Source organism: Loxodonta africana, chromosome 19, assembly GCF_030014295.1.
Source record: "Loxodonta africana isolate mLoxAfr1 chromosome 19, mLoxAfr1.hap2, whole genome shotgun sequence".
NCBI lineage: Eukaryota > Metazoa > Chordata > Mammalia > Proboscidea > Elephantidae > Loxodonta > Loxodonta africana.
In genome coordinates this window covers 39,900,868-39,927,791 of record NC_087360.1, presented here as the reverse complement: position 1 = coordinate 39,927,791, position 26,924 = coordinate 39,900,868, and the positions used below count along the sequence as shown (strand labels likewise).

Below are 26,924 nucleotides of genomic sequence, written 5' to 3'. Positions count from 1 at the left end.
TCTTCCACTTTTCCGCTGACCCTGTACTCTGCCAAGTGTGATGGCCTTCTCCAGGGACCAATTCCTCCTAACAACATGTCCAAAGTATGTAAGATACAGTCGGAGCATTCTGGCTGCACTTCTTCCAAGACAGATTTGTTCGTTCTTCGTCAACACCACAATTCAAAGGCGTCAACTCTTCTTCGTTCTTCCTTATCCATTGTTCAGCTTTCACATGCATATAATGCGATTGAAAACACCATGGCTTGGGTCAGGCGCACCTTAGTCTTCAGGGTGATATCCTTGCTCTTCAACACTTTGAAGAGGTCCTTTGCAGCAGATTTACCCAATGCAATGCATCTTTTGATTTCTTGACTGCTGCTTCCATGGGTGTTGATTGTGGATCCAAGTAAAATGAAATCCTTGACAACTTCAATCTTTTCTCCATTTATCAGGATGTTGCTCACTGGTCCAGTTGTGAGGATTTTTGTTTTCTTTATGTTGAGGTGCAGTCCATACTGAAGGCTGTGGTCTTTGATCTTCATTAGTAAGTGCTTCAATTCCTCTTGACTTTCAACAAGCATGGTTGTGTCATCTGCATAATGCAGGTTGTTAATGTGTCTTCCTCCAATCCTGATGCCCTGTTCTTCTTCATATAGTCCAGCTTCTTGTATTATCTGTTCAGCATACAGATTAAATAGGTATGGTGAAAGAATACAGCCCTGGCGCACACCTTTCCTGACTTTAAACCAATCAGTATCCCCTTGTTCTTCCAAACAACTGCCTCTTGATCTATATACAGGTTCCTCATGAGCAAAATTAAGTGTTCAGGAATTCCCATTCTTTGCAATGTTATCCATAGTTTGTTATGATCCATGCAGTCAAATGCCTTTGCATAGCCAATAAAACACAGGTAAACATCCTTCTGGTATTCTCTGCTTTCAGCCAGGGTCCATCTGACATCAGCAATGATATCCCTGGTTCCATGTCCTCTTCTGAAACCAGCCTGAATTTCTGGCAGTTCCCTGTTGATATACTGCTGCAGCCATTTTTGAATGATCTTCAGCAAAATTTTGCTTGCGTGTGATATTAATGATATTGTTCTATAATTTCCACATTCTGTTGGATCACCTTTCTTGGGAATAGGCATAAATATGGATCTCTTCCAGTCAGCTGGCCAGGAAGCTGTCTTCCATATTTCTTGGCATAGACGAGTGAGCACCTCCAGCGCTGCATCTGTTTGTTGAAACATCTCAATTGATATTCCATCAATTCCTGGAGCGTTGTTTTTTGCCAATGTCTTCAGAGCAGCTTGGACTTCTTCCTTCAGTACCATCGGTTCCTGATCATATGCCACCTCTTGAAATGGTTGAACATTGACATTCTTTTTGGTATAATGACTCTGTGTATTCCTTCCATCTTCTGATGTTTCCTGTGTCATTTAATATTTTCCCCATGGAATCCTTCACTATTGCAGCTTGAGGCTTGAATTTTTTCTTCAGTTCTTTCAGCTTGAGAAATGCCGAGCGTGTTCTTCCCTTTTGGTTTTCCATCTCCAGCTCTTTGCACATAATTATAATACTTTGTCTTCTCGAGAGGCCCTTCGAAATCTTCAGTTCTTTTGCTTCATCAATTCTTCCTTTTGCTTTAGCTGCTCGACGCTCAAGAGCAAGTTTCAGAGTCTCCTCTGACATCCATCTTGGTCTTTTCTTTCTTTCCTGTCTTTTCAGTGACTTCTTGCTTTCTTCATGGATGATGTCCTTGATGTCATTCCACAGCTCATCTGGTCTTTGGTCACTAGTGTTCAATGCGTCAAATCTGTTCTTCAGATGGTCTCTAAATTCAGGTGGAATATACTCAAGGTCATATTTTGGCTCTTGTGGACTTGCTCTGATTTTCTTCAGTTTCAGCTTGAACTTGCATATGAGCAATTGATGGTCTGTTCCACAGTTGGCCCCTGGCCCTGTTCTGACTGATGATATTGAGCTTTTCCATCATCTATAAAACACAAAATACTCATGAAGAGTGTGTTTCTTAGTTCAAGTAGATACAAGAGGGTTAATGGGCAGCTCCTGTCGAGAGGTGAGATAAGAAGGCAGGAAGAGACAGGAGCCGGTTGAGTGAACACAGAAAACCTGGAGTGGAAAGGGGGAGTGTGCTGTCACATTACAGGGATTGCAACTACTGTCACATAACAAAAAGTGTGTAAATTTTTGTATGAGAAATTCACTTGAGCTGTAAACTTTCACCTAAACAAAATTAAAAAAAAAAAATCTAGCCAATGGACTATCAAAGTATATTTTAAAAAATCATACATAATGACACTGGTGAGGAGTGAACTTCTTGGCACAAGTAGACACACGAGACTATGTGGGCAACTCCTGTCTGAAGGCAAGGTGAGAAGGAAGAGGGGGACAGGAGCTGGCTGAATGGACACAGGAAATATAGGGTAGAGAGGAGGAATGTGCTGTCTCGTTAGGAGGAGAGCAGCTAGGAGTACTTAGCAAGATGTGTATAACTTTTTGTATGAGAAACTGACTTGATTTGTAAACTTTCACTTAAAGCACAGTAAATAAATCAATTAATTAAAAAAAACTTAGAAAACCCTGTTTGCATAGTGGTTAAGAGCTATAGCTGCTAACCAAAAGGTCAGCAGTTTCAATCCACCTGGTGCTCCTTGGAAACCCTATGAGGCAGTTCTACTCTGTCCTATAGGGTCCTTATGAGTTGGAATCAACTCAATGGAAACGATTTTTTTTTTTAAATACTTAAAAAAAAAAACAAACACCATGATCAAGTGGGATTCATGACAAGGGTGGCTCAGCATCAGAAAATCAAGGTAATCCACCACTTAAATAAAACAAAGGACCACATCATTATAGCAATTTATGCATTCAATAAAATTTGACACTCTTTTCTGCTAAAAACTCTTAGCAAAATAGGAATAGAAGGGAAATTCCTCAACATAATTAACGGCATATGTGAAAAACCAACAGTCAGTGTTATACTCAATGCAGAAAGGCTGAGAACTTTCCTCTGAGAATGGAAACAAGAAAAGGATGCCCATTATCACCATTCTTATTCAACATTGTACTGGAAGTCCTAGCCAGAGCAATAAGACAAGAAAGAGAAATAAAAGGTATCCACCCAAAATATGACTGGGGAAGAGCTGCCTCCTCAAAGTAGAGGCAACAATAACAAATTGGAAAAGAAGTAAAATTATCACTATTTGCAGATGGCATGAAAACTCTAAAGATTCCACAAGAAAACTGCTGGAACTAATAAAAGAATTTAGCAACATTGCAGGATACAAGATCAACACACAAAAATCAGTTGGGTTCTTCTACACGACAAAGACTACTTTGAAAGAGAAATCAAGAAAACAATACCATTTACAATAGCCCCCAAATCAACAAAATACCTAGGGATTAACCTAATCAGGGACATAAAAGATTTTACAGTTGTTGTTGTTAGGTGCCATCAAGTTGATTCCAACTCATAGCACTGCCCAATCCTGTGCCATCCTCACAATGGTTGCTATGCTTGAGCGCATTGTTGCAGCCACTGTCTCAATCCATCCTGAGAAGGTCTTCCTCTTCTTTGCTGACCCTCTACTTTACCAAGCATGATGTCCTTTTTCAGGGACTGCTCCCCCTGATAACATGTCCAAAGTATGTGAGATGAAGTCTTGCCATCCTTGCTTCCAATGAGCATTCTGCCTGTTCCTTCCAAGACAGATTTGTTCATTCTTCTGGCAGTCCATGGTATATTCAATATTCTTCTCCAACACCATAATTCAAAGGCATCAATTCTTCAGTCTTATTCATTGGTCAACTTTCCCAAGCATATGAGGTGATTGAAAACACCACGGCTTGGGTCAGGCACACCTTAGCCCTTAAAGTGACATCTTTGCTTTTTAACACTTTAAAGAGATCTTTTGCAGCAGATTTGCCCAGCGTAATGTGTCTTTTGATTTCTTGACTGCTGCTTCCAGGAACGTTGATTGTGGATCCAAGTAAAATGAAATCCTTTACAACTTCAATATTTCCTCCATTTATCTTGATGTTGCTTATTGGTCCAGTTCTAAGGGTTTTTGTTTTCTTTACATTGAGGTGTAACCCATACTGAAGGCTGTGGTCTTTGATTTTCATCAATAAGTGCTTCAAGTCCTCTTCACTTTCCGCAAGCAAGGTTGTGTCATCTACATTTCACAGATTGTTAATGAATCCTCCTCCAATCCTGATGCTGCATTCTTCTTCATATATAGAAGACTTATACAGTGAGAATTATAAAATGCTATTACCCAGAACCAGTGCCGTCGATAGACTAAAACAGACTAAAAAAATGGAAAGACATTCCATGCTTAGGAAGCCTTAATATAGCGACAATGTCAATACTACCTAAAGCAATCTACAGATTCAATGCAATCCTGATACAAATCCCAGTAACATTCTTGACTGAAACGGAAAAACTAATGACCAATTTCATGTGGAAAGGAAAGAAACCCAGAATAGCCAAAGCAATATTGAAGAAAAAGAACAAAGCAGGAGGCCTCACCCTCCCTGATATCAAAACATACTATACAGTCACTGTAATCAAAACAGCCTGGTACTGCTTCAACAATAGAAACACAGACCAGTAGAACAGATTTGAAAACTCAGAACTAAACCCAAACTTCTATGGACAACTGATTTTCGACAAGGGGTCAAAGTCTATCCAATTTGGCAGATACAGTCTCTTTAATAAATGGTGCTAGCAAAACTGGATACCCAACTGCAAAAATTGGAACAGGACCCATACCTCACACCAAACACAAAAACTAACTCAAAATGGACTGAAGAACTAAAAGTCAAACCTAAATCCACAAAATTCCTAGAAAGAAACATAGTGAGAAAACTATGGAATGTAATCTGTAAAAATAGGATAATAAGCATTACAATAAATGCACAAATAGAAGACAAAATAGATAAATGGGATCTCATAAAAATTATAAACTTCTGCTCATCAGAAAAAAAATTTTTTTTTTGACATTAGTAAAAAGGGAATCTATAGACTGGAAAAAAATCTTCAGAAAAGACATAACAGATAAGGGTCTAATCTCCAAAATGTATAGAAAACTTCAACAACAAAAAGACAAACAACCCAATTATAAAGTGGGCAAAGACACGGACAGAACCTTCACTAAATAAGAAATCCAAGCAGCCAACAAACACATGAAAAGATGCTCACAATCATTAGCCATAATAAAAAAAAGAGAGAGGTGCAAATCAAAACAACAATGAGATACAATCTCACTCCTACTAAAGTGGCACTGATTGAAAAAAACAGAAAATGTCAAAAGGTTGGTGAGGATGTGGGGAGATTAGAACCCTTATTTATTGCTGATGGGACTGTAAAATTGTACAACCACTATGAAAAATGGTTTGGTGCTTCCTCAAAATACTAGAAATAGAGCTACCTTATGACCCAGCAATCCCACTCTTAGGAATATACCCTAGAGACATAAAACTATTAACAGGACTAGGTATATGCACTCCTATGTTCATTGCAGCTTTATTCACAATAGCAAAACAATGGAAACAACCAAAGTGCCCATCAACAGATGAGTGGATAAGCAAATTGTGGCACATACACAAAACGGAATACTATGCAACCATAAAGAACAATGATGAGTCCGTGAAACATATTATAACATAAATGTACCTGCAGAGCATAATGATAAGTGAAATAAGTCAAACATATAAGGACAAATATTGCATGATCCCTCTTTTATAAAAAGACAAGAACAGATAAACAGAGACAAATATTCATTGGTGATTATCAAGGAGAAGGGGGGAGAGGGGTAAGTATGCTTTAGAACTTAGAGATTTGTTACTTTTCGTGATGGAAAACGTGGCTCTGAGTGTGGAAGTAGAGAACACAGCACAACCATAGTAAAAATGAGTGTTTGAACACAAATAGAAGGGTACAGACACAATTAAAGAGAATGCTGAAAAATTGTGATAACTGTAACTAATGTCAATGAACAATTTATGTGGACGTTTGTAAAAAAAAAATTAAATGGGGGATATACAATTTTGCAACAACAGTAATACAACCAGAAATACGTGTTTGATTGCATGGATATATAAGCATGCGTAAATATGTACAGGAAGGCATATATGAATAACTGTAGGCATATGTTTAAACATGTTTATGTGTGCTGTATATATTTTCAAGTATAAAATAAAGCACATAGACAACATGGATATTGCCAAGATACAACCAAACACCTCATGGGATTGATCTACTGAGTTTGAGGGCTTAGGACCATGGGGCAACTCAGTCAATTGATACAATATAGTGCATAAAGACAATGTCCTACATCCTAGTTTGGTTAGTAGCATCTGGGGTCTTAAAAGCTTGTAAGGAGCCATCTAAGATACAACTATTGGTCTCTACTCATTCGGAGCTAAAGAGAAAGAAGGAAACCAAAGACTCAAAATATAAACTAGTCTACAAAAACCAATAGTCTACACGAACAACAACTTCACCTACCTTGAGACCAGAAGAACTAGATGGTATCTGGCTACCACTACCAACCATTCAGACCAGAGACTCAATAGATGATCCTCGATAGAACAGGAGAAAAATGTAGAACAAAACTCAAATTCCTAAAAAAAAGGCCAGATTGGTAGAGACTAGATGAACGCCTGAGACAATCATCCTGAGATATTCTTTAAACTTGGAACTCACACTACTCCCAGAGGTCACCTTTCAGCCAAATGACAGATTGGTCCTTAAAATAAATAATATCACCTATGAGTAATGTGCTTCTCGAAATAATCGTCTAGATAAAACCAGTTGGTAAACATTTACCCCAGACCAAAGATGAGAAGGCAAAGGGGGGACAAGGAAACTAGATTAATGGAAACAGAACCACCAAAATGGAAATAATGAGAATGCTGATATATTGTGAAGAATGTGACCAGTGTCACTGAACCATATATATAAAAAAATAATAGGAATTGTTAAATGAAAACCTAATTTCCTATGTAAACTTTCACCAAAAACATAATAAAATGTTCAAAAAAAAAAAAAAAAAAGAGAAGGAGAGAGAGCAGAGCCTGGACCGGCACAGGAGCCCCTCCTTTCTTTTTCTGTTCTCTTCAAGCTCTACAAAAGGGGCACTCAGACAGCGCTAACGACACACCCCATCCTCTGCTGTTAAATGCATTTTATATATAGTGTTTCATTGCATCATCCCAACAACTCTAGATGACAGGCAATGTGTTTGTTTTACAGATGAGGACACTGACTCTGAGAAGTTAGGGGACTGTTCAGGCTTATGAATGGTGACACTCAGACCTAACCTGGGCTGGTGCAGCCCAGAGCTGCAAGCCTCTCTATAGCTCCTGTCCACCCAGAAGTGGGCTTCATTGAAGAGGATGGTGTTGCAGGAAGAGGTCTCAGAGGCAGCAGGAGTAGGAAACTCATAGCTCCAAGGTTAGAACCTGAGTTCAAGCTAAACCTCACTCCTTACTACCTGAGGGGTTTTAGGCAAGTCATTAATGCTCCTTGAGCTTCTGACTTTATCTACTGAAAAAAGATAACATCTATTCCAAGGACTGTGAGAATTAGATAATAAATAGCCTGCCGTGGAAGGGGACAGGAAAGGTGGCAATAGAGAACCTAACGTTGAGAAGGGAGAATGTTGACATGTCATGGGGTTGTTAGCTAATGTCAAAAATAATATGTGTACTGTTTAATGAGAGGCTAGTTTTTTCTGTAAACCTTCACCTGAAGTACAATTAAAAAAAAAAAAAAAGAAAAGAAATAACCTGCCGTGTCAATTGGCTAGAAAAGAACATCACGATTGGTAAAGTGGAGAGTCAGTGAAAATGAGGGAAACCCTCAATGAAATGCATTGACACAATAGCCACAACAATGGACTCAAACATAACCACGATCATGAAGATGGCTCAGGACTGGGCAATGTTTTATTCTGTTATACATGGGTCACCATGAGTCAGAGGCGATTTTTTTTAACAACAACATGTAAACTGAATTGTTATTGTTGTTAGGTACCATCCAGTTGGTTCCGACTCATGGTGACCCCACATACAACAGAATGAAACACTGCCTCGTTCTGTGCCATTCTCACAATTGTTGCTATGTTTGAGCCCATTGTCGCAGCTGCTGTGTCAGTCCTCTTTTTCCCTGATCCTCTGCATTACCAAGCATGATGTCCTTTTCCAGGGACTGGTCCCGCCTGATAACACATTCGAAGTATGTGAGATGAACTCTCGCCACTCTCGCTTCTAAGGAGCATTCTGGCTATACCTGTTCTTCTTCTGGCAGTCCATGGTATATTCAATATTCTTCTCCAACACCATAATTCAAAGGCATCAATTCTTCTTCGGGCTTCCATATTCATTATCCAGGTTTCACATGCATGAGGCGATTGAAAATACTATGGTTTGGATCAGGTGCACCTTAGCCCTCAAGGTGACATCTTTGCTTTTTAATACTTTAAAAGAGATCTTTTGCAGCAGATTTGCCCAATGTAATACATCATTTCATTTCTTGACTGCTGCTTCCATGGGTATCGATTGTCGATCCAAGTAAATGAAATCCTTGATAACTTCAATATTTTCTCTGTTTATCATGATGTTTCTATTGGTCCAGTTGTGAGGATTTTTCTTTTATGTCGAGGTGCAATTAATACCAAAGGCTGTAATCTTTGGTCTTCATCAGTAAGTGCTTCAAGGTCTCTTCACTTTCAGCAAGCAAGGTTGTGTCATATGCATATTGGGGGTTGTTTACAAGTCTTCCTCCAATCCTGATGTTCCATTCTTTTTCATATGGTCCTGCTTCTTGGATTATTTGCTCAGCATACAGATTGAATAAGAATGGTGAAAGGATACAATCCTGAAGCATATCTTTCCTGATTTTAAAACACGCATAGTGCTGACTAGTGCTGGATAGTGTTAGCCAAATTAGTGTAGGAGGTTCAACATCGTTTAAGTCCTTTCTCTTAGTGCAGGTGACCCAGCAAACAAGGTAGGCATGGGCTTACTTGTGTTTACCTACTAATCTGTAGTGAACAATTTCACATCTGCCCTGTCAGGGACTGTAAATCTGAAAAGAGGCTTTGTTCTATAGGAAGGTGCTGTGGGGTTGGGAGAGAGACAGATGCCTGCCATAATGTGAAATTGTTCGCTGCAGATGATCTGGTAAGCAAGGGAAGCACCATGCATACCTAGATTATTGGATAATCCACCCCTGCGTGTCTCTCCAGGATAGGAAGGTGGAACCTGTGAGGACTTGCCAGATTTAAGCCTTCATTATACAGGCTGAGACATTGGCCCTAAAACCTAGTCCTTGTGACTCAACCATCAGTGTGGGTTTAATGCTCTCCCTGGCAAAGACTCAAACTGTAGGATGTGCTGATTTCTAATCCCCCCTCCTTGGGTGGCCTATTGCCACATCCAGAGATAAAGGCACTGGCTGGATTTTCAGAGGTGTGGCCAATTATTCCAGCAATCCTGTAATTAAGGCACTGTATTTGGTGAAAGTAGGGAGAAATGCCATTGTGTCAGGGGTGTCAGCCCACTGAGGTGAATGGGTGTGCCCCTACTGTGTGTGAAAGAACATGAAGAGGGCGTGGATACTGGTGGTCCCTTTGAAATAGTTGTGTTTGTGGTATATGCTTGGCTGTAACCTCCAGAAGTTTGCTTCTTAGGAGAGCTGTTTTGTTTCTTAGGGTGTAAGGTACTTCTACAGGGGCATGACTACGTAACTAAAAATGGTAATTAAATGGTTCTGCAAGCGGACAGGAGCCCTGGTGGCAGAGTGGTTAAGAGCTGCGCTGCTAACCAAAAGGAAAATTGCTTAACTTTTCTTGTTTAAGTTGTCTGCTGTGAGTGATCTTTAGCAAAATCACAATTCACTAGTGCTATTCCTCTGGAGTGAGAAGAGGTGCTACTTCTGTGTCTGGGCTGCTGGGATAAAAATGAAGGCTTCAAATTTAGGGCGACCAACTCATCTGGGTTTGTCCAGGATGTTCCTGTTTTTTTATATATATATTAATTAATTAATTTTTTTTTTTGGTGAAAATATACACAGCAAAACCAACTCCCATTCCACAGTTTCTAGACATAATGATCAATGACATTGGTTACATTCTTCAAATTGCATCAATATTTTCTTTATTTCTGTTTGTTGTTTCACAGTCATTGACTTAAACTCCCTGCCCCCAATCTTCTTGCCTATGCTTTAAAATAGCTTCTGTCTATTTGGTCTTATGTAGATATTTTTTAAAAGAATGTAATACTCAAGGGTGACAATCTTTATTTTTTGAGCTAAAGTATTACTTAGTTTAAAGTTGACTTCAGGGGGTAGTTTTGATTCAAGTTCTGAAGAGTAACTCAAAGCCATAGCCTTGGGAATTTCTCCAGTCTCAATAGGCCCAGTAAGTCTGGATTCTTTGAGAATCTGAAGTTCTGTTCCACATTTTTCTCTTTTTCTATCAGATCCATCTATTGTGTCCCTCATCAGAGTATTCAGCAGTGGTAGCCAGGAACCATCTAGTTCTGCTGGTCTCAAGGTGGAGGAGGCGGTGGTTCATGAGGATGTTCCTGGTTTTAGCACTGAGTGCCCATGTCACAGAAATCTTCTCAGTCCCAACAAAACAGGAACATTTCGTCACCCTATCTCCAAGTGTGAATGCAAGCATTGGCCAATGAGCACCTGTCCTCTGGCAGATACAGAGAGCCCACGTCAGTGATGTCACTCTTTGTGAGAACTTGTGTAGTACTGGGGATGGCAAGATTCCAAAACAGGCAGTGTCTCAGGTGTGGGTTAGAGGAGAGGGTGGCCATGGAAGGAGCGTCTCAGACCAACTGGTAAAGGGAGAGAGTATTTTGTTCTTTGCCAAAGGCCCACTCGGCATTTGGGAGAAGTAGCATATTTGTGTTCACCTAGAGAATCTGTGTCCATCCTCCACATCCCCTTGCCCACTTGCTCTGTGTTCACGTGCTCAGGCTAAAACACTGAGTGATTCCTTGGCATCCCAGGGAAGCAAATACCTTTAATTCTAGTTGCCAATGGGATCTGCCTGAATGCTTTTTCTGATCCCAGCAACTGGTGTCTACAGGATGTCCAGAAGAATTTAGGAGTCAAAGTATAAAAGGATGTGTAATATCTGACCCCTGAGAGCACAAGAAGCAACTTGTCACCTTTAAAGGTGTCACCTTTAACCTATCATAGCTTCTGTTGCCTAAAATAAGTGCAAATGTATGAACTGCCAGAGAAATCCTCCTCTTTCCAGTAAAAGCCTTACCTGGAACTCTATAAATCATTGTCTTGTTCCGATTATCTGGAGCCCCTGGGTGGTGCAAATTGTTGACACGCTTGGCTGCTAACCGAAAGGTTGGTGGTTTCAGTCCACCCAGAGATGCCTTAGAAGAAAGTCCTGGTGATCTACTTCTGAAAAATCAGCCATTGAAAATCCTATGGAGTTTACTCTGACACAGATGGGGTCACCATAAGTCGGAGTTGACTCAATGGCAACTTGTCTTTTTTTTTTAAATCTATCATCTACTCCTTCAATTTCCCAGAGATATCTGCGGTGCACTCTCACTTGTGAAATCTCCTATTCTCTTAGTTTGGGGAAATAACAAAGGGGTGACAGTGGCTTGAGACACAAGCATGCGCAAACCTGAAAACATTTTTAAGGCAGTGATTTTTGAATATATCTTTAAAGGTGGCCCAAGAGAAGTTCCAGCTCATAGGGGCCAAACCAGAGATGATTCAAATATGCTGTATCGGAGAGCAGGAGAGCATTGTAATTAGCACATGTGGGTGGGCAGGAGGAATTCCAGGGTGGTCAAGGGCAATTTGTCTTATTCTTATTTCTGGGGCTCATGTCTAAGCTATCCCAGCCCAACAGCTACAATTAATCTCTGATATTGAAGAGGAGGCTGGGTAAAAAATCATTTTTGAAGCCATGTGTGAAGGAACAAATCTTGCTCAGCTCTCACACAATTTGATAATGAGACTAAATTCTTGAACCTTAGAAAGTTTTTGAACCTTGTCTCATTATTTATCTTGCTTAACCTAAAGGTTCAGCTTATCACTTTAATCAACACTGTGTAGAAGCATCCTCTCAGAAGACTGGAATAAAATAGTTTCATTACTTGGTCTTGGCTTTGGCCTCTGAGGAAGAGCCAGAATAATGCCTTTAGGAAAGAAAGCTGTTTGGTGTCACTGATGTTTGCTGCTGCATGGCAACTTTTGGTTCAGGGAAAATTTTTTAAAAATATTTTTCAAACACCCTTAGAAACAAAACCGAGTTTGTGAATTGATTTCCAGGGGAAGTTGTCAACCCAGGCAAGGCAGGAACGTACTTTACAAAGGTTTCTACTTTGAGAGGCAACAGGCTAGCTGGAGGGGGCAACAATGCTCACTTGGCAAGCAGAGGTTCACTCTCCCTGATGCCACACATCCTGGGGCCCCTGGACTAGGGGTTTGGGGAAAGTGTGCAAGGCTGGTCACGGGTTCCTATGAAAGTCTTTGGCCTGGGGATGTGGGTGGGAGGGGAGGCACAATGGCTCCCAAGTCGTGGGCTCAGCTCAGTGGGGTGGGAAAGAGCCAGTGAGGCAATTCCTCTGTCTGTGATGGCCTCCTGAGCTCCTCTGAGGAGCACTCATGTTCCTTGGAGCCATCCATCTGCTGTGGGGGAAGGGGGTACCAGAGCTGCAATAGAGGGTGGGGGGCACTTCAGGCCCAGCCAGCGGTCCTCTGGTCTCTACCACAAAAGTGAAGCTCTATTTGATAAGGTCTTTGATTTTTCAAAAGTCTCTAGGTGGCGTAAATGGTTTGCACTTGACTACTAAAAGTTTGGCTGTTCAAACCCACCCAGCGGCTCCGAGGTAGAAAGACTTAGCGATCTACTTTTGTAAAGATTACAGCCAAGAAAACCCTATGGAGCAGTTCTAGTCGGCAACACACGGGGTCACCATGAGTCAGAATTGACTCAACAGCAGTGGGTTAATTTTTCAAACTTGAAAGGTCCTAGACCAAACTGCCATCTTTACCTGGTAAGGCTGGCCTTTGAGAAGGATGAGGTGATGCATACAGAACAGAACCTAGATCTGCCTCCTGCTGACTCATTCCCTACCTCTGGAAAGGGAGGAAGGAATCGGGCAGGCACAGGAAATACTCTCCTGTTAGGGGTTTTGAGTTCAATCCCAATACCACAGTCTGCCATGAGGCCCTCCAGCCTTGTACACTTTCCCCAGTCCCCTAAGCCATGGGGCCCAGGTTGTGTGCCATAGGGGAGGGTGAACCTCTGCTTGCCAGGTGAGTGCACTGCTCCTTCCAACTGGCCTGATGGCTCTCAGAGTAGAAAGTTCTTTGGCTCTGGGTTCAGGTCCCAGCTCAGTCTTTAATATGGTGAGTGACTCTGGCAGGTGGTGTGACCCCTTTGTAAAAGGGGATGCTGATCACATTCCTCTGACCTCATAAGATGCTATGAGGTTTAAATGTGATCTTGAAGGTGAGGGAGACTGGAAACTATATCCAAGGGAAGGAATTCTGCACCCAAAAGGGAGCAGCATTGGAGAGATGCGGGTTGTTGTCAGATATGGTGAACATGCCCACAGCCCCCTCTCAGCCTGTAGCTAGCCTCCTCACCAGGCTCCTCCCTGCCTTCACTCCCATTCCATCCACTTGTTCTTCCATTCAAGAGTCAAATTGGTAAGGTCTCTCTCCTTAAAACTTTTCAAAGTTATGATCTCCCCTCCGGGGCCCTCTATGACCTATCGAATAAGGACCAAACTTAAGTTATTAGGCTCCATTTCTCTCTCCATCCTGGCCTTTCTCACCCTGTGCTCCCCTGGCCTCCAACTTTGTGGCAGCCACACTAGGGTGTTGTTCCCTCTCCTAGAACCCATCCCCATCCATCATCCTGCAGAGCCCAGCTTGGCCTTTAACTTCTCTTATCCTTGCAGGTTGGGTGTCTCCTACCATAGCACCTACACCCTGTGTTTACTGTGTTTGTGTAATCATGTTTCTCCCACTAGATGGTAAAACACTCAAGCAGAGATCAATAATGTGTTTACCTGACCTATCAAAGTGCTTGGTACATAGCTCTGGTGCTTAAAAGCCATTGGTTGAATGAATGGATGGATGAATGAGTGAATGAATGATATCTCCCTGGAGCCAGCTCTTGATTTTTCACAGCTGGGACAATCCTGGCTATCATTCCTGACTCCCCATTCAGACTGACCTCTGTTTTCTAGAAACTTCTGCTGCCCTCCAAGCCTAGGAGAGGCAGCTGGGTATAATGAACAGAGAACAGGATGTGGGTTCAAAGTCCTTTTCTGCACTCCCTAGTGGTGCAACTCTGGGAAAGTTGCTCAACCTCTCTGAGCCTCGGTGTCTTCAGCTGTTAAATGGGAATAACAATAATACCCACTTTATGAGAATTAAATCTACGGGGTGCAATAAATATTAGTTCCAGTTTATCCCTTCTTCAAAATCAGAACTGCAGAGATAAGCATTATTTTTTCATTCCTGTCTCTCATTCTAGGTTATAGGAGCTCTTGAGTGCAGAGTCTGGAATGATTCTTCTTGTTCCCCAGCAGTTCCTCACACAGCCAACACGTGTTTCACAAAAACTTATACCTGACATCTGTGTTACTCTTCACACTTTATCTTCCCTGGGGGGTAGAGTGGGGGTGGGGGTAGATAGGGTAGAATTATCTCCATCATTAAGTGGCTCATTCATCATAGAGAGATAGTGGTAAGTGCCAAAGCCAGGATCTGAAATGGAGGCAGGTGGTCCTCCCAGTCAAGGAGTGTCCTTCACTTGGACATGATGAAGTCAAGGACCACCAGTGTGGGGCCAGGGGGTTGTGGCTCCCAACCTTCCCTGCCATGCCCCTGGAGAGCAAGTGGGAGTCCTTGTAAGACTAAACAGGCAGTCCCAGGACTGCGCTAGTCTTGCCATGCTGCTGCAGGTTGGGCCCAGGGCATAACTATTCCTGCTAGGACCCCAAGCAAGGCCTCAGGGAAGTCCAGTTTTTTGACCTCTGCTGAGCCTGGCTGCCCTGCTGTGATATCTCCGGGGCAAGTGCATGGGGAGAGGTAAGACACTGACCAGTGGGGACTATCGTCCTTCTCTAACATGAGCTTCTTCCATTGCCTTCTGAATGTCCATGTGCAGGCCAGAGTCCCAGGATGGACTAATCTCCCAGAGACAGAGATTTGGGCTTCATCAAGTGCATGCCCTGTGAGTTCAGAAGCTTTAGCCCAGACACTGTCAGATGTAACTGAAGTGTGCTGACAGGTCCTGTGATCCTCTGAGAGCCCTCTGAAGACCCCTAGAATGCCAATGTTGGGACTTCTAGACTTTTTTTTTTTCCATTCTAGGCTTCCCAGCTTGGAAGTTAATTGAGTGGGAGCTTCTCATTTGATGCTTAGCACGCCTGTGAACTAGCTAGGAACCTGTCACTTGGGCCCCGCTGACTAAGAGTAAGGAGGAGCTGCTAGTTGGAAAAAGTGTGAAATTTGGGCCTGTGTTAGTAATTATGATTATGGATATACCCGTAGTGTCTATATATAGATTCTTGCCTGTGCCTCCAAAGGGAGGGAAAACAAACCTATTCTCTGCCCTACCCTCCAAGCACATTTGAGGCTACTTTATTCTCCAGAGTAACTTCATACTCCATTACTCGGGTACTTGTCTCCTTAAGAACAGACAATTTTGGCTTTATCTGCCAGAGGGGTCTCACAGCAGTCTGCAGTATTGAGGTTGAACTTAGAACTGCTAACAGGAGAGTATTTGCTGTGCCTATCAAGAGTCTCTGACTTGTTTCCTCTCTCCCTTTCCAGAGCTAAGGAACTTAGAGTAGGAGGCCCTACATACGCTGCAAGCCCAGGAAAGTTTCCAGAACTGTTGAATACAGTGAAATGTGTGCCAGTGCAGACGGTAGGGGCTGTCCACACGGAGGAAAAACAGGAGGAAGGTGGTGAGGTTGAGAGGGTTCAGATGTTTGAACAGGCAACCACAGAACCTCCCTGGCCATCTCTTTCCATATTTGAAAAAAGAGGGGTTGATCATCCCTTCAATCCCTTCCCCCTTTAATGTTTGACTCGTTAGCCTTATTCAGTAAAGGAGGAACTTTGTCCACTCAGTCAACCGTTGTTTGTGAAGGGTGCCTTGCCGTAGGTGGGGAGCTGTGGAGGGTGCAGGAGAATCCAGGGTTCCTCGATCTGCCCGCTGACTGAGAACCTCGTTCTCCCCTGGCTTGCAGTGTGGCCTGCAGTCTCCTTCCTGGCAGCATCTGACCCCTACTTGCCTGGCAGTTAAGGGCAGTGGCTCCTACATGCCAGGCCCTCTGTGTAGACTTTGGAAACCATCTCCATGCTGCTAAGGGCTTATCTGCCTTCAGCGGGTCCCTTGTGCCCTTTCCTTGGCTTTTGTCTGTTCACTGGCTGTGTCTGGCTCAGGCCTGTGTCCAGGGACACAACCAATGACTGCTGGGCAGTGTCCAGTTCCTTGGCCCCTGGTCGTGCCCCAAGGGGAGGAAGGAGTTGGGTTCAGAAGTGTCATCTGCCAGAATCTTGTAAAAGAATACATCCCCCAGAAAAGGATTGTCCAGACTAGGGGCAGGCCTTGGGCTTTCACAGCTCCCTTTGAACCTAAGTTCCTGACTTTTGTATTAAAATAGTGAGTGTCCTTCTCTGAAAGAGAGAGTGCAAAATAAACTTTGAAGTAAATCCAAAAGCTCCAGTAGTTGAGATAATGTGTTAAATGAGCATAAAACTTGGTGAAACACGAAGTGTATTAACAAGTTATATTTGATCATGGAAGCAATTTGTAGAGCATGGGCTCTAAAGTTAGCCAGATTTGGGTTCAAATCCCTGCTCTAATGGTTGATTTTGGGCAAGTTACTTAACTTTAGTTTTAGTTACTTAACTTTAGTTTCCTTATCTGTAAAATGGGGATAGTAATAGTACCCACCTTAAAAGACTGCCATATTAAATGATGTGATATAAGTCTAATATCACATAATGCAGTACCTACTATTTTGAGAGTGTCCACTGCCCTTCTGCTCCTCCCCCTCTTCATTTTCCCTTTACAGCACCCTGTCAGCTAGGTATTTATTATCCCCATTTTACAATGACAAAACTGAGTGTAAGACTGATTTTGTTAAAGTCATATAGCTAGGATGTGGTAGAACTTGACTTGAAACCTGATCTAATTGTAAATTGTATGCTTTCTCCACTTGTGACTCCCAACTCCCAATTAGTGGACCAGTTACATTAGAATCTCCTGCCAGCACTCATTAAATTTCTGAGCTGGACCCCAGATTTACCAGATCTGAATTTCTGTGGGGAGCAGGGAGGGATCTGTATTTTTACAAATGCCCTGGCGGCCTAGTTGAGTAGCCACTACACAATGCTATGGTGAGTAGTTTTTATAGATGGGATGGTGGACATACCAGATGAGTTGGGTTTTAGTTATTATAGGAGAAATGTAAATGGGAAATAAGAAGTCTTACAATAATCCGCTCTTGAAGGTGTGGATTAGGTTACTGAGGAAGTAATGGATTTGCATATTTGATTGATTTCATTGTCCACTGTTCCTGACACATGGCTATCACTCAATTAACATTGACCTCAATCCTTCCAAAGCATTTTGTAGCTTTATTATATCTCTAGTATAGCTCATGTCACTGTTTATGTGCCTGTTTTCTCCATAAAGGTGGAAACTCCATAAAGGCAGAAATCCTGTCTCCTTCACCTTTTCCCTCTCCCTCCCCACCTCCCAAGCCTAGACACTCAGTAAATGCCAGTTGCACTGAATGAACAGAGGATTAGATTAAAGGACCTGGGTCTGTCTCTTAAAACCTGTTGCCATCGAGTAGATTCTGACTTATAGAAACCCTATAGGACAGAGTAGAACTGCTCCATAAGGTTTCCAAGGCAGACTGCCACATCTTTCTCCCACAGAGTGGGTGGTGGGTTCAAACCACCGACCTTTCGGTTAGCAGTGGAACACTTAGCCACCATGCCACCAGGGCTCTGTTCTGTCTCTCACAGCCCCAGAATTTCCTTGAGCTGTTATTCTGGTTAGATACTACTATCAGGCTTCTCCTTCCCTCCTTTTCACATCTCTCCTTTGTCCTCCAAGACAACGAAGAAAGGAAAAAGAAGCAGGACTTCCTGACTGAAAGTCATTCATACACATTGTTAGTCCAACAGTTTCACCTCTCAGCATGTTTTTGACTGGTCTCATGCTGAGTGGGGAATTTCTGAGGATTGTAGACCTGATTTTTCTTATCTTATTCTAGAAGATTCTGTGTCTTTCTTACTTGTAGACTACAAGCTGAGGAATGTTTACCAATTACACTGGCAAGACACTTCTCTTTTTGTCTTTTATTCATATACCTTCTCCCTACCCCCACTCTTGATTATATATAATATATTCCTATTTAGAAAAATTGGAAACTACAGAAAAGACCAAAGAATAATATTACTGCTCAGAAATAAAGATCATTGGTATTTTAGCATACTTCCTTTGCTGGTACCTTTGTTTTTAAAAAACTTTAATGACTACTAAGGAGTCAATAAGTCCCTGAACAGCACAAATGGTTTGAGCTTGACTATTAACCTAAAGGTTGACACTTCAAACCCATCCAGTGGCACCACAGAAGAAAGCCCTGGTGATCTGCTTCTGTAGAGATTACAGCCAAGAAAACCCTACAGATCAGTTCTACTCTGTATCACAACACATGAGGTTGCCATGAGTTGGAACCGACTCAACAGCAATGGGTCTGGTTTTTTTTTGGAAGGGGTCAGTATCGGCTCAGACTGTCAGAAAAGGAGTCCTCCTCCTGCAACTTGCTGGTACCAAGCATGCAGAAAGCCACATGCTACACTCAGAAGCATTAGCCTTGGGCAAAGAGATGCCTGGACTAGAAACTCTCTTGTGAATCAAATCCCAGCTAGCCAGTATCTATCTGGGTGGCTCTGAGTAGCTTATTCATCTCAATAAGTTACTGAAATGGGAAGGTTGTCCTAGTGTCTGCTAAAGGGTTGTTATGAGGAATTGCTAATAATCTCTACAACTCTTTAAGGTAGTGTTTTACATACTGGCTTTTTGGCAGCTCAGGACCCCACTGAATTGAACATCTGGAGTACCTAGTACAAAGGGAAGAGATCTGGATTCAGAGCCAGGAAGTGAGGGCCTAAGTCTTGATTTAGCCACATCCTTGAATATGACCTTGGGCAAGTCACTTAACCTCTCTGCACCTCAGGCCTATAATCTTTCTGAGTCTCAGTCTTCTTTCCTTTAAAATGGGAATAATAATACCTCTGAGCCTTCTCAGAGGATACTGTAGGTAAAAGTGCTTTGGAAACCATAAAGTGCTCCCTTGATGAGAGGTATTAACATGGCTGCCATCTTCACATTTTTCACCTCCATCTCCATCAGAAGATGCTCAATGAGTTTTAATTGCCATTTTGTTGTCTCATTCAGCAGATACAGGTAATATTAGTCTCAGAGCGCTGTATCCAGACATACCAGAGTCATGTGCTTGCCAAACAGACAGCACAAGCAAGAGAGGGTTAACTGGGAGAGGGCTCCCAGCTTGAAATCAAAAGGATAGCAACAGCAGCAGTGAAGCTACAGATCACAATGGGACTAGCTGACTTCTGTCTACCTAACTACTGCTACAGCCAGTCCTCAGCTTATTAAAACTTGTCAGGTTTCTTTCCCTTTATCTAACAACCATAAACACCTTTTAGGGGCTCTGTCTATGGGGATCAAACACCTGCATGAAACTAAAAGAAAAATATCTTTGGATGCCCAGGGACTCTAAGCACAAAGGTAACCCATTAGGAAGCTGGAATGCTTTGTTTTGTTTTGTTTTTAGTTTCCTCAGGATTTTGGCACCACACAGATGGAGTGGAAGACTTTTTTGTCCCCCCCTTCCTTTTTTTTTAAATCTTCACTTTGGTAAGGAGAACTCTTCAGCATGATCGAAGAGAAAAGGGAGAAGAGAGCATTCCTTTTCACTGTGCAGAATGCTGTGATACTCCATGCTCTGGGGCCTAGCCCCTGGGAGCTGGCAGGCAGACCAAAGCCCCAGTCAAGGGCAGTTTGCAAAATATTCTGAATTCCAGACTCCACATGAGAGCGGAGATGAGGAGAGAGTCCCACAGCTTTGAGGTCTTGCCCTTTCTCGCTCCCATTTCCTGAATCATTATCTTACCCCACCCCGAGTCACTTGGCCACCTTGTAGACCACTGCTAAGGAGGGAAGCTGGAAGCTGAGACCTTCTGGCAACCTGAGCTGCTTAGAACAAGCAGAGCTGCACAATGGCAGCTTAGCCAGGCTCTGAGCTGGTCTTACGGGAGGAGCCGAAGGAGTAATGCTAACAGGGTTTGCTGGGTCCCTGAGTGGTACACACAGTCAATGCACTCAGCTGCTAACTAAAATATTGGTGGTTCCAATTCACCCAGAGGCACCTTGGTAGAAAGCCTGGCAATCTACTTCCAAAAAATCTGCCACTGAAAATGCTATGGAGCATAACTCTGATACACATGGGGTTGCCATGAGTCAGTCAACTTGCCAGCAACAGTTTTTTTTTTTTTTTTCCTTGCCTTCCTTGTATTTCCTCTATCACCCACCCCACCCCAAGGAAGAATCTCTGCACTTGCAGATCCCCAGGGAGTTAGGAGTGATTGTCATTTTCCTCCTGGTGGAAGAGGGGAGAGTGGATCCCTGAGGAGCTGATAGGATCCCTTTCTTGACTTGCAAATAATTCAAGATTTAGATAGTCACTCCTCTGCTGTTTAGCTGGTCTTGTTTCAAGGCAGGGGATGAACTAGATGATCCTTCCAGACCCAGCATTTCCTGCCTCTCTGGACAGGTTGACCTTGGTAATGCCTCTCTGTTTGTGTTAACTACTTCTGGGATAGACTATCAGGGTCTGCTTCTACTGGCCATAAAAACATGACTGGGCCAAAAACAACTTGCAAGTTCAGTCAAAACTTCCATCAATTCAGATGTTTGGCATTGTGTGGGGAAAACATCCAAATGACTAACTGAATTTAAGATTTTCAGTCTGTTGCCTTGGCCACATAAGGAGAAAAGGATAAATCTTCAAATGAGCCCGACAAATTGGCAGGGAGGATCTGCCCAGGTATAGTGGAAGACTTGAGGAAGACTTGATTCTGGGCTTACAAACCAAACCAAACCCAGTGCCAAGGAGTTGATTCCAACTCATGGTGACTCCAGGTATGTAGAATAGAACTGTTCCATAGGGCTTTCAATGGCTGTGACCTTTGGGAAGCAGATAATCAGGGCTTCCTTCTGAGTTGCCACTCTGAGTAGGTTAGAACCTTTGGCTAGTAGTCTAGGGTTTAACCATTTGCACCACCCAGGGCTTAAAACATAACAAAGGTTATTTGAAACTGCTTTCATTGGGTTAAAAAATAGATTCATTTTTTAAAAATTCCTTAATGAGGTAACAGATGATGAATTAGAAAAACAATGACATTGATTTCAATGTTTTGGCTGAGACTTAAAAACATGAGAATAAGCTTCTTGTTAAAATTCTGAATTCTGTTTTCATTTCAAAGAATTTTACAAGTTGCATTTTGTTACTATTTAAACCCCAAGCAGAACTGCATGTTCTGAGTCTGCCTGTCTGCCTGCATGCATTTGGGCTGTTTATGACCTTCTTAGAGAAATGATCTTCTGAATGAGATGTGGCTCTTGACCACTCAGTTTGGAATGCTGTGAGCCCATTCACTGAGGCTCCAGCCACAGGGCAGTTATGGCAGGGACAGGGCTCAAAGCTTCGAGCTTGGGGATCCCTTCCCTGAGTCTTCCCTCTGAGGTCCCTTCTTTGTCTCTCCCCGTCCCCCTCGCCCCACTCCCCACTCCCCCCCCACCTCCCCCAACCCCCTGGGTCTAGCCTGCCTTTCATTACTTAACACTCAAGGTATGGCCCATGGACCAGCAGTATAGCATCGGTTTAGAGCTTATTGGAAATTCAGAATTGTGTGCTTCGTCCCAGACATACTGGTTCAGAATTTTCATTTTTAAAAGATCCTTGGGTGATTTGCAGGCACATTAGAGTTTGAGAAGCACCGCTGTAATAGATTCTCTACCCCGTAGCCAGAGTCATTTCTGAAGCATAAATCTGACCCTATCATTGCTCTTCCAGCATGGCCAACCAGAGCATCTCTCCAGCCTCAACTCTTGCCTCTCCCCATAGCTTTCTACTCTCAGTTGTGAAGACTGAGTTCAAGCTCTGGCTTTACCACTTTTTGGTCATATAATCTTGGGCAAGTCACCTGAGGTCCTATGATCCTCAGTTTACTCTTACGTACAATGGGGACAATAACAACAGTCTCACAGGGTTGTTGTAAGAATCAAAGAAATAATGAAGTGAGGGCTGGGACTCTGTCATTCAATCATGTTTCTCCTTTTGCCCCCACCTCCACCTCTGCATATTGTGATGACTGCTGACATCTTTGTCAATTTACGTTTTAGAAATGAAACAGCAAAATCGATTGCTTTTGGAGGATGCTATATAGTGACTAAAAAGAGCGAGGGCTATACAATTAGATGGGCCAATGTTCTAATTTCTCATTCATTGCTGCATTTCTCTCCAAGCATCAGTTTCCTTTTCTGTAAAATGAGGGTAACAGGAAGATGATGTGACAAGTAATGTAAATTACCTGGCATGTGGTAAGTACTCAATTAGTAATACATCTCACTGTTATGATTACTCACAGAATCACTCTCTCATAATCATAGAAGTGTCAAGGAGTGGGGGAAGTGCTATGTAAATATAAATCATTATAAATAATGCTAATATTTCCTGTACCTTTGGCAGCCTTATTAGTCCTGACAGTCAATGTGCTGCTCTCTGCCTATAGAATATTACTCTATACATTATTCATGATTAATCTTTAACCTGGCACACCTTCCTCCTTTCAGCCAGCATGATCTGGGCCACCTCATGCTGCACAGCTTAGCAAGACAAATGAATACAGCTTGAAGACCTAAAGCAGTGGTTCTCAACCCTGGCTGTACATCGGAATCACCTGTGGAGCTTTAAAACTGTTGATGCCTCAGTCCTGCCCCCTAGAGATTCATTTGATTAGTCTGGGATATAATCTGGGCTTTGGGATTTTTCATAGCTTCCCAGAGGATTCTAAATATACAGCCAGGATTGAGAGGCACTGCTCTAGATGAGGAATCCCTGGATGGTGCAATCAGTTAATGTGCTCAGCTGCTAACCGAAAGGTCAGAGGTTTAAGTCTACCCAGAGACACTTTGTAAGGAAGGCCTGGCTATTTACTTCCAAAAACTCAGCCATTAAAAACTCTATGGAGCACAATTCTACTCTGACAGACATGGACTCACCATGAGTTGAAGTCAACTCAAAGGCAACCCTTTGGTGGTTGGCTCTAGATGGTAATGAAGACAAGTTCCAGAGAACTCCTTACTGGTTTATCACAGAGAAGAGTCCCTCTTCTAATCTCCATCCCAAAGGTGGGCCTGTGGAGAATTCTAATTTACTTAGAAAGGAAAAGCTGTTTCTCCCCAAAGCAATAAAACCTCAAATGAGCCTGAAGCCAACAAACTAAATCCTTGATTAATGGGAATATTTTTCATCTCTCTACTTCTATGAAAACAAATCAAAACTGTCTAGCATCAGGCATTGAAAGAGAAGCTTTAGCGTCTGTCCTGGGACCACCAAATATCCATCTTACCTCATCCCAAGAGGTCCCAGTGGGAATGGAGCTGTCAGAGACACATGAGGGATCACACATACCCGTCTTCTATGAAAGCCAATGGCACGCAAGCTCTCTAGTTTCTAAAGATGGACATAATGGGATGGTGTGCTTGAGAAGCATTCTCAGCATCAAGGATAAAAACCAAAAAAGTTTTCTAATTAATCCAATACCTGAGTCTCTGAGGTTCCTTCTTATAGAGGGAAGTTCATGAGGCCCAATGGGGCTTTATTTTTCAAGATTCTGCAAAACAAACCATTCAGGATTCTGCCAGCCCAGTTAACATAAGAGCTACTACTGGCTATGGAAGGCAGTTGCCCCTGGTTTCTGGGTTTATCTGTGGCCAGAGTGACCTGACTGCACTGTTAGCCTGACTGCACTGACCTGACTCAGATATTGCCTGGACCTGAGGTGATGGGACTGGGAAGGGCTGGAAAGCATGGGAGGACTAGTGCCATGCCTGGCTGGGAATTAGATGCCATTCTGCCCTGGACAGTGACGCTTCCCTAGGCTTGTGTGTAAAGAGGGCTCCGCATGCCTATCCCCTTCTCAGGCTTAGAGTCACTGCTGGGATGAGAGATGTCACTGATATGTGTCTACTGTACCCGTGGGCCGTAAAAAGGTCAAGTTGCTCATCCCAGTTCCCAAACACAACATGCCATCTGCTTACACCCATTCCATCTGGAATGTCCTTCCCAGACCTGACTTCTATGCAGACTCCTACTCAGTCTCCCCAGGCACAGCCCAAATGTTGCCTCCTTGCCAAAGCCTTCCCCCCGGCATGATCAGTCACACCCTTCTCCGTGCAGCTCCTCGTACACACAGCTCCTCATCATAAGAGCACTTTCTGTAGTAATTTCCCTCACCCAGACCAAAAGCCCCACCCACATGGTTCACCTCATGCAGCCATACTTTCAGGACAGCATCAGTTCAGGGATTGCAGCCACTAAACACTTGCCGAATGGTCACAGGACACCAGTTGGCAGCTCTAGGTAATGGCAGGGCGAGAAGGTTTCAGAGAGAAGGGAGGGAGCAATTAAATTCTAGGACCCCCTTTAGCAGTCCAAGAATAAGAGTATGAGACTCCTATGCTGGGAATGGGGAAGAGGGGACACCTTCAGAACATGCGCTCAGGCTCTCATGGACAAAACTTACCTCCTCTAATACTATCTGTAATTAAAGACTGAACTGATTGGCACATGAATCTCATGTAACTACACAGTAAGGAGGCCTACCCTTCATTTACTGTAAAGATTACAGATGTGCAATTGGGAGGGAGTAGAGGTGGGAGGGAAGGAGGGAGGGAGGGACAGCAAGTGACAGATAATCTCTTTTCCAGGGACTCTTGGAAGGGCATCCACTCACCAGTTCCTTCTTGAGCCAGGTTATAGCTGCATCAATACTTTCAAAACCTTCCAGCTTGCCGGTGGTAAAGGGCCCCTGGTGCCGGCTGGCTCTCCCATTAGGTGAGGGATGCTGCCTGGGCTCCCTCCGGGTGAGCAAGGACTCCTCCCCACACTGCCTTTGCTCCAGGCTGGTCTCCTGCTGGGAAGTTGGCCTGGGGAAGGTCCATGTCTGTTCCTCCAGCTTGGCCTGCCACTCTAGGTAGGAGGGCCTGCGCGTCTCAAGCCTCAGTTTCTCAGTGAGGACCTTCAGGCTCTGGAGGTGGTCATCTGGAGGCAGGGCTGCTCCTGCTGGCCCTTCCTCTTCACCCACTTCTTCTATTTGGATCGGGGGCACAGACATTATATCTTCTGCCCAGGCAGCCAGACATGGGAGGTGATGAGGGGCAGCGTGGAACTCTCGGTAGGAGGCAAGATTGGGTCCTGCTAGGGAATGACCTCATCCAGCTGGGCCAAGGCTCCTGAGGGCATTGCTAGGATGTGAGCAGGTCTCAGGGGTTGGGCAGCTTCCAGGCCCAGAGACAGACTGTAGACTGAGCCCCAGATAGTGCCCTTGTGATGTTCTTCCTGAGGTGTAGGCAGATCAGAGGCAGCTGGTCCAGGAAGCAGACCCTGGAGCTCCCTCCCCACGGAGAAGTGCAGATGGTGAAGAGCTGCTGACTGGTGTGGAGACTCTGCCCAAGTCCCTGGCCCTGGAGGAAGGATAAGAATGATGTCAGTACTAATCCCTCGCCATGCATGAAATCTGTTGTCCTGTTGAAGCTCCCCAGCCACAGGCCCATTTCAGGTCCCTTCCATAGGATGGATAACTGAGGTTCAGAGAGATTAAGCCACAGTGGCAGAATCTAGGGCTTCTAATTCCTAGTTCAGGATGAGAACTGGGGCAACTTGATGCAGAGAAGCCCCAAGTTCATAATAACTTAACATTTGTACAGTGTTTTACCATTTATAAAATAATTTCAGCTATATTATCTCATTTAATCCTCACAGAAAGTATGTAGTTAGCTTTCTTTAAGGCCCTCTTTACAGGAGGAGCAGAGTCTCAGAGAATTAGATGACTCATCTGACAGCTCCCAGCAAGCAGCAGCAGAACTAGCCCAGGTCTGTCTCCTCTGTGCAGCAACTGCTGATTCTGGCCCCTCATCACCCCCACCAACCACAGTCCCCATCCTCAGTCCCAGTTCTTAAAGGCTCACAGTACCCCATACTGTCTCTAGCTTCCTTCTCTCACCTCTTCAGAGCAGGAAGCAAATAAACTCTCAGCAGCTGAGGAGGAGTTGACTGCATTCAAGTTTGAATGTTAAACCGAATGAGGTTTGTAACTCGCCAGTCTAGAAAAATGGTACTTACGTTTACCTAAAATGCCCACATAGCAGCAGTCTCCTAGCAAGGAGTGACCTGATTTGGCCTCCCCACCTCTGGTGCAAAGGTATAAACCAAAATTCATACTCCATAATGTCACAGCACAAGGAAGATACATAACCTAGTAAAGTTAGAATGAGATCTCCAGCCTCCCAGACCCATGCCCTCTCTCCTTTGTGTTTCTACATCCACAGAAGACCAAGCAAGTAGATATGGGTTTAACTTAGGGTAGAAGACATTTGACTTAGACCAAGGGTGGAAGTTCTTGACTTTCAGAGTGACTTTTAAAAATCTATGCTGATGAAATGCAGCTGTCCAAGTGAATGGATTGATATGGACTGATGTCCAATATAAAGTTTAAATGAAAAGAGA

The 26,924-nt window shown here is 43.3% G+C and overlaps 1 protein-coding gene across 1 annotated transcript in view; it reads right to left on the bottom strand.

Moving 5' to 3' along the window:
• FAM167A (family with sequence similarity 167 member A) overlaps window positions 1-26,621 on the bottom strand; it is a 38,176-nt gene extending 11,555 nt beyond the window's left edge. Inside the window, exon 1 of the mRNA XM_064272618.1 lies at window positions 25,153-26,621. Within this exon, the coding sequence (XP_064128688.1) occupies window positions 25,153-25,533 (381 nt within the window). The 5' untranslated portion in view covers window positions 25,534-26,621. The remainder of the gene's footprint in view (window positions 1-25,152) is intronic.
• Between the last annotated feature and the right edge of the window lie 303 nt (window positions 26,622-26,924).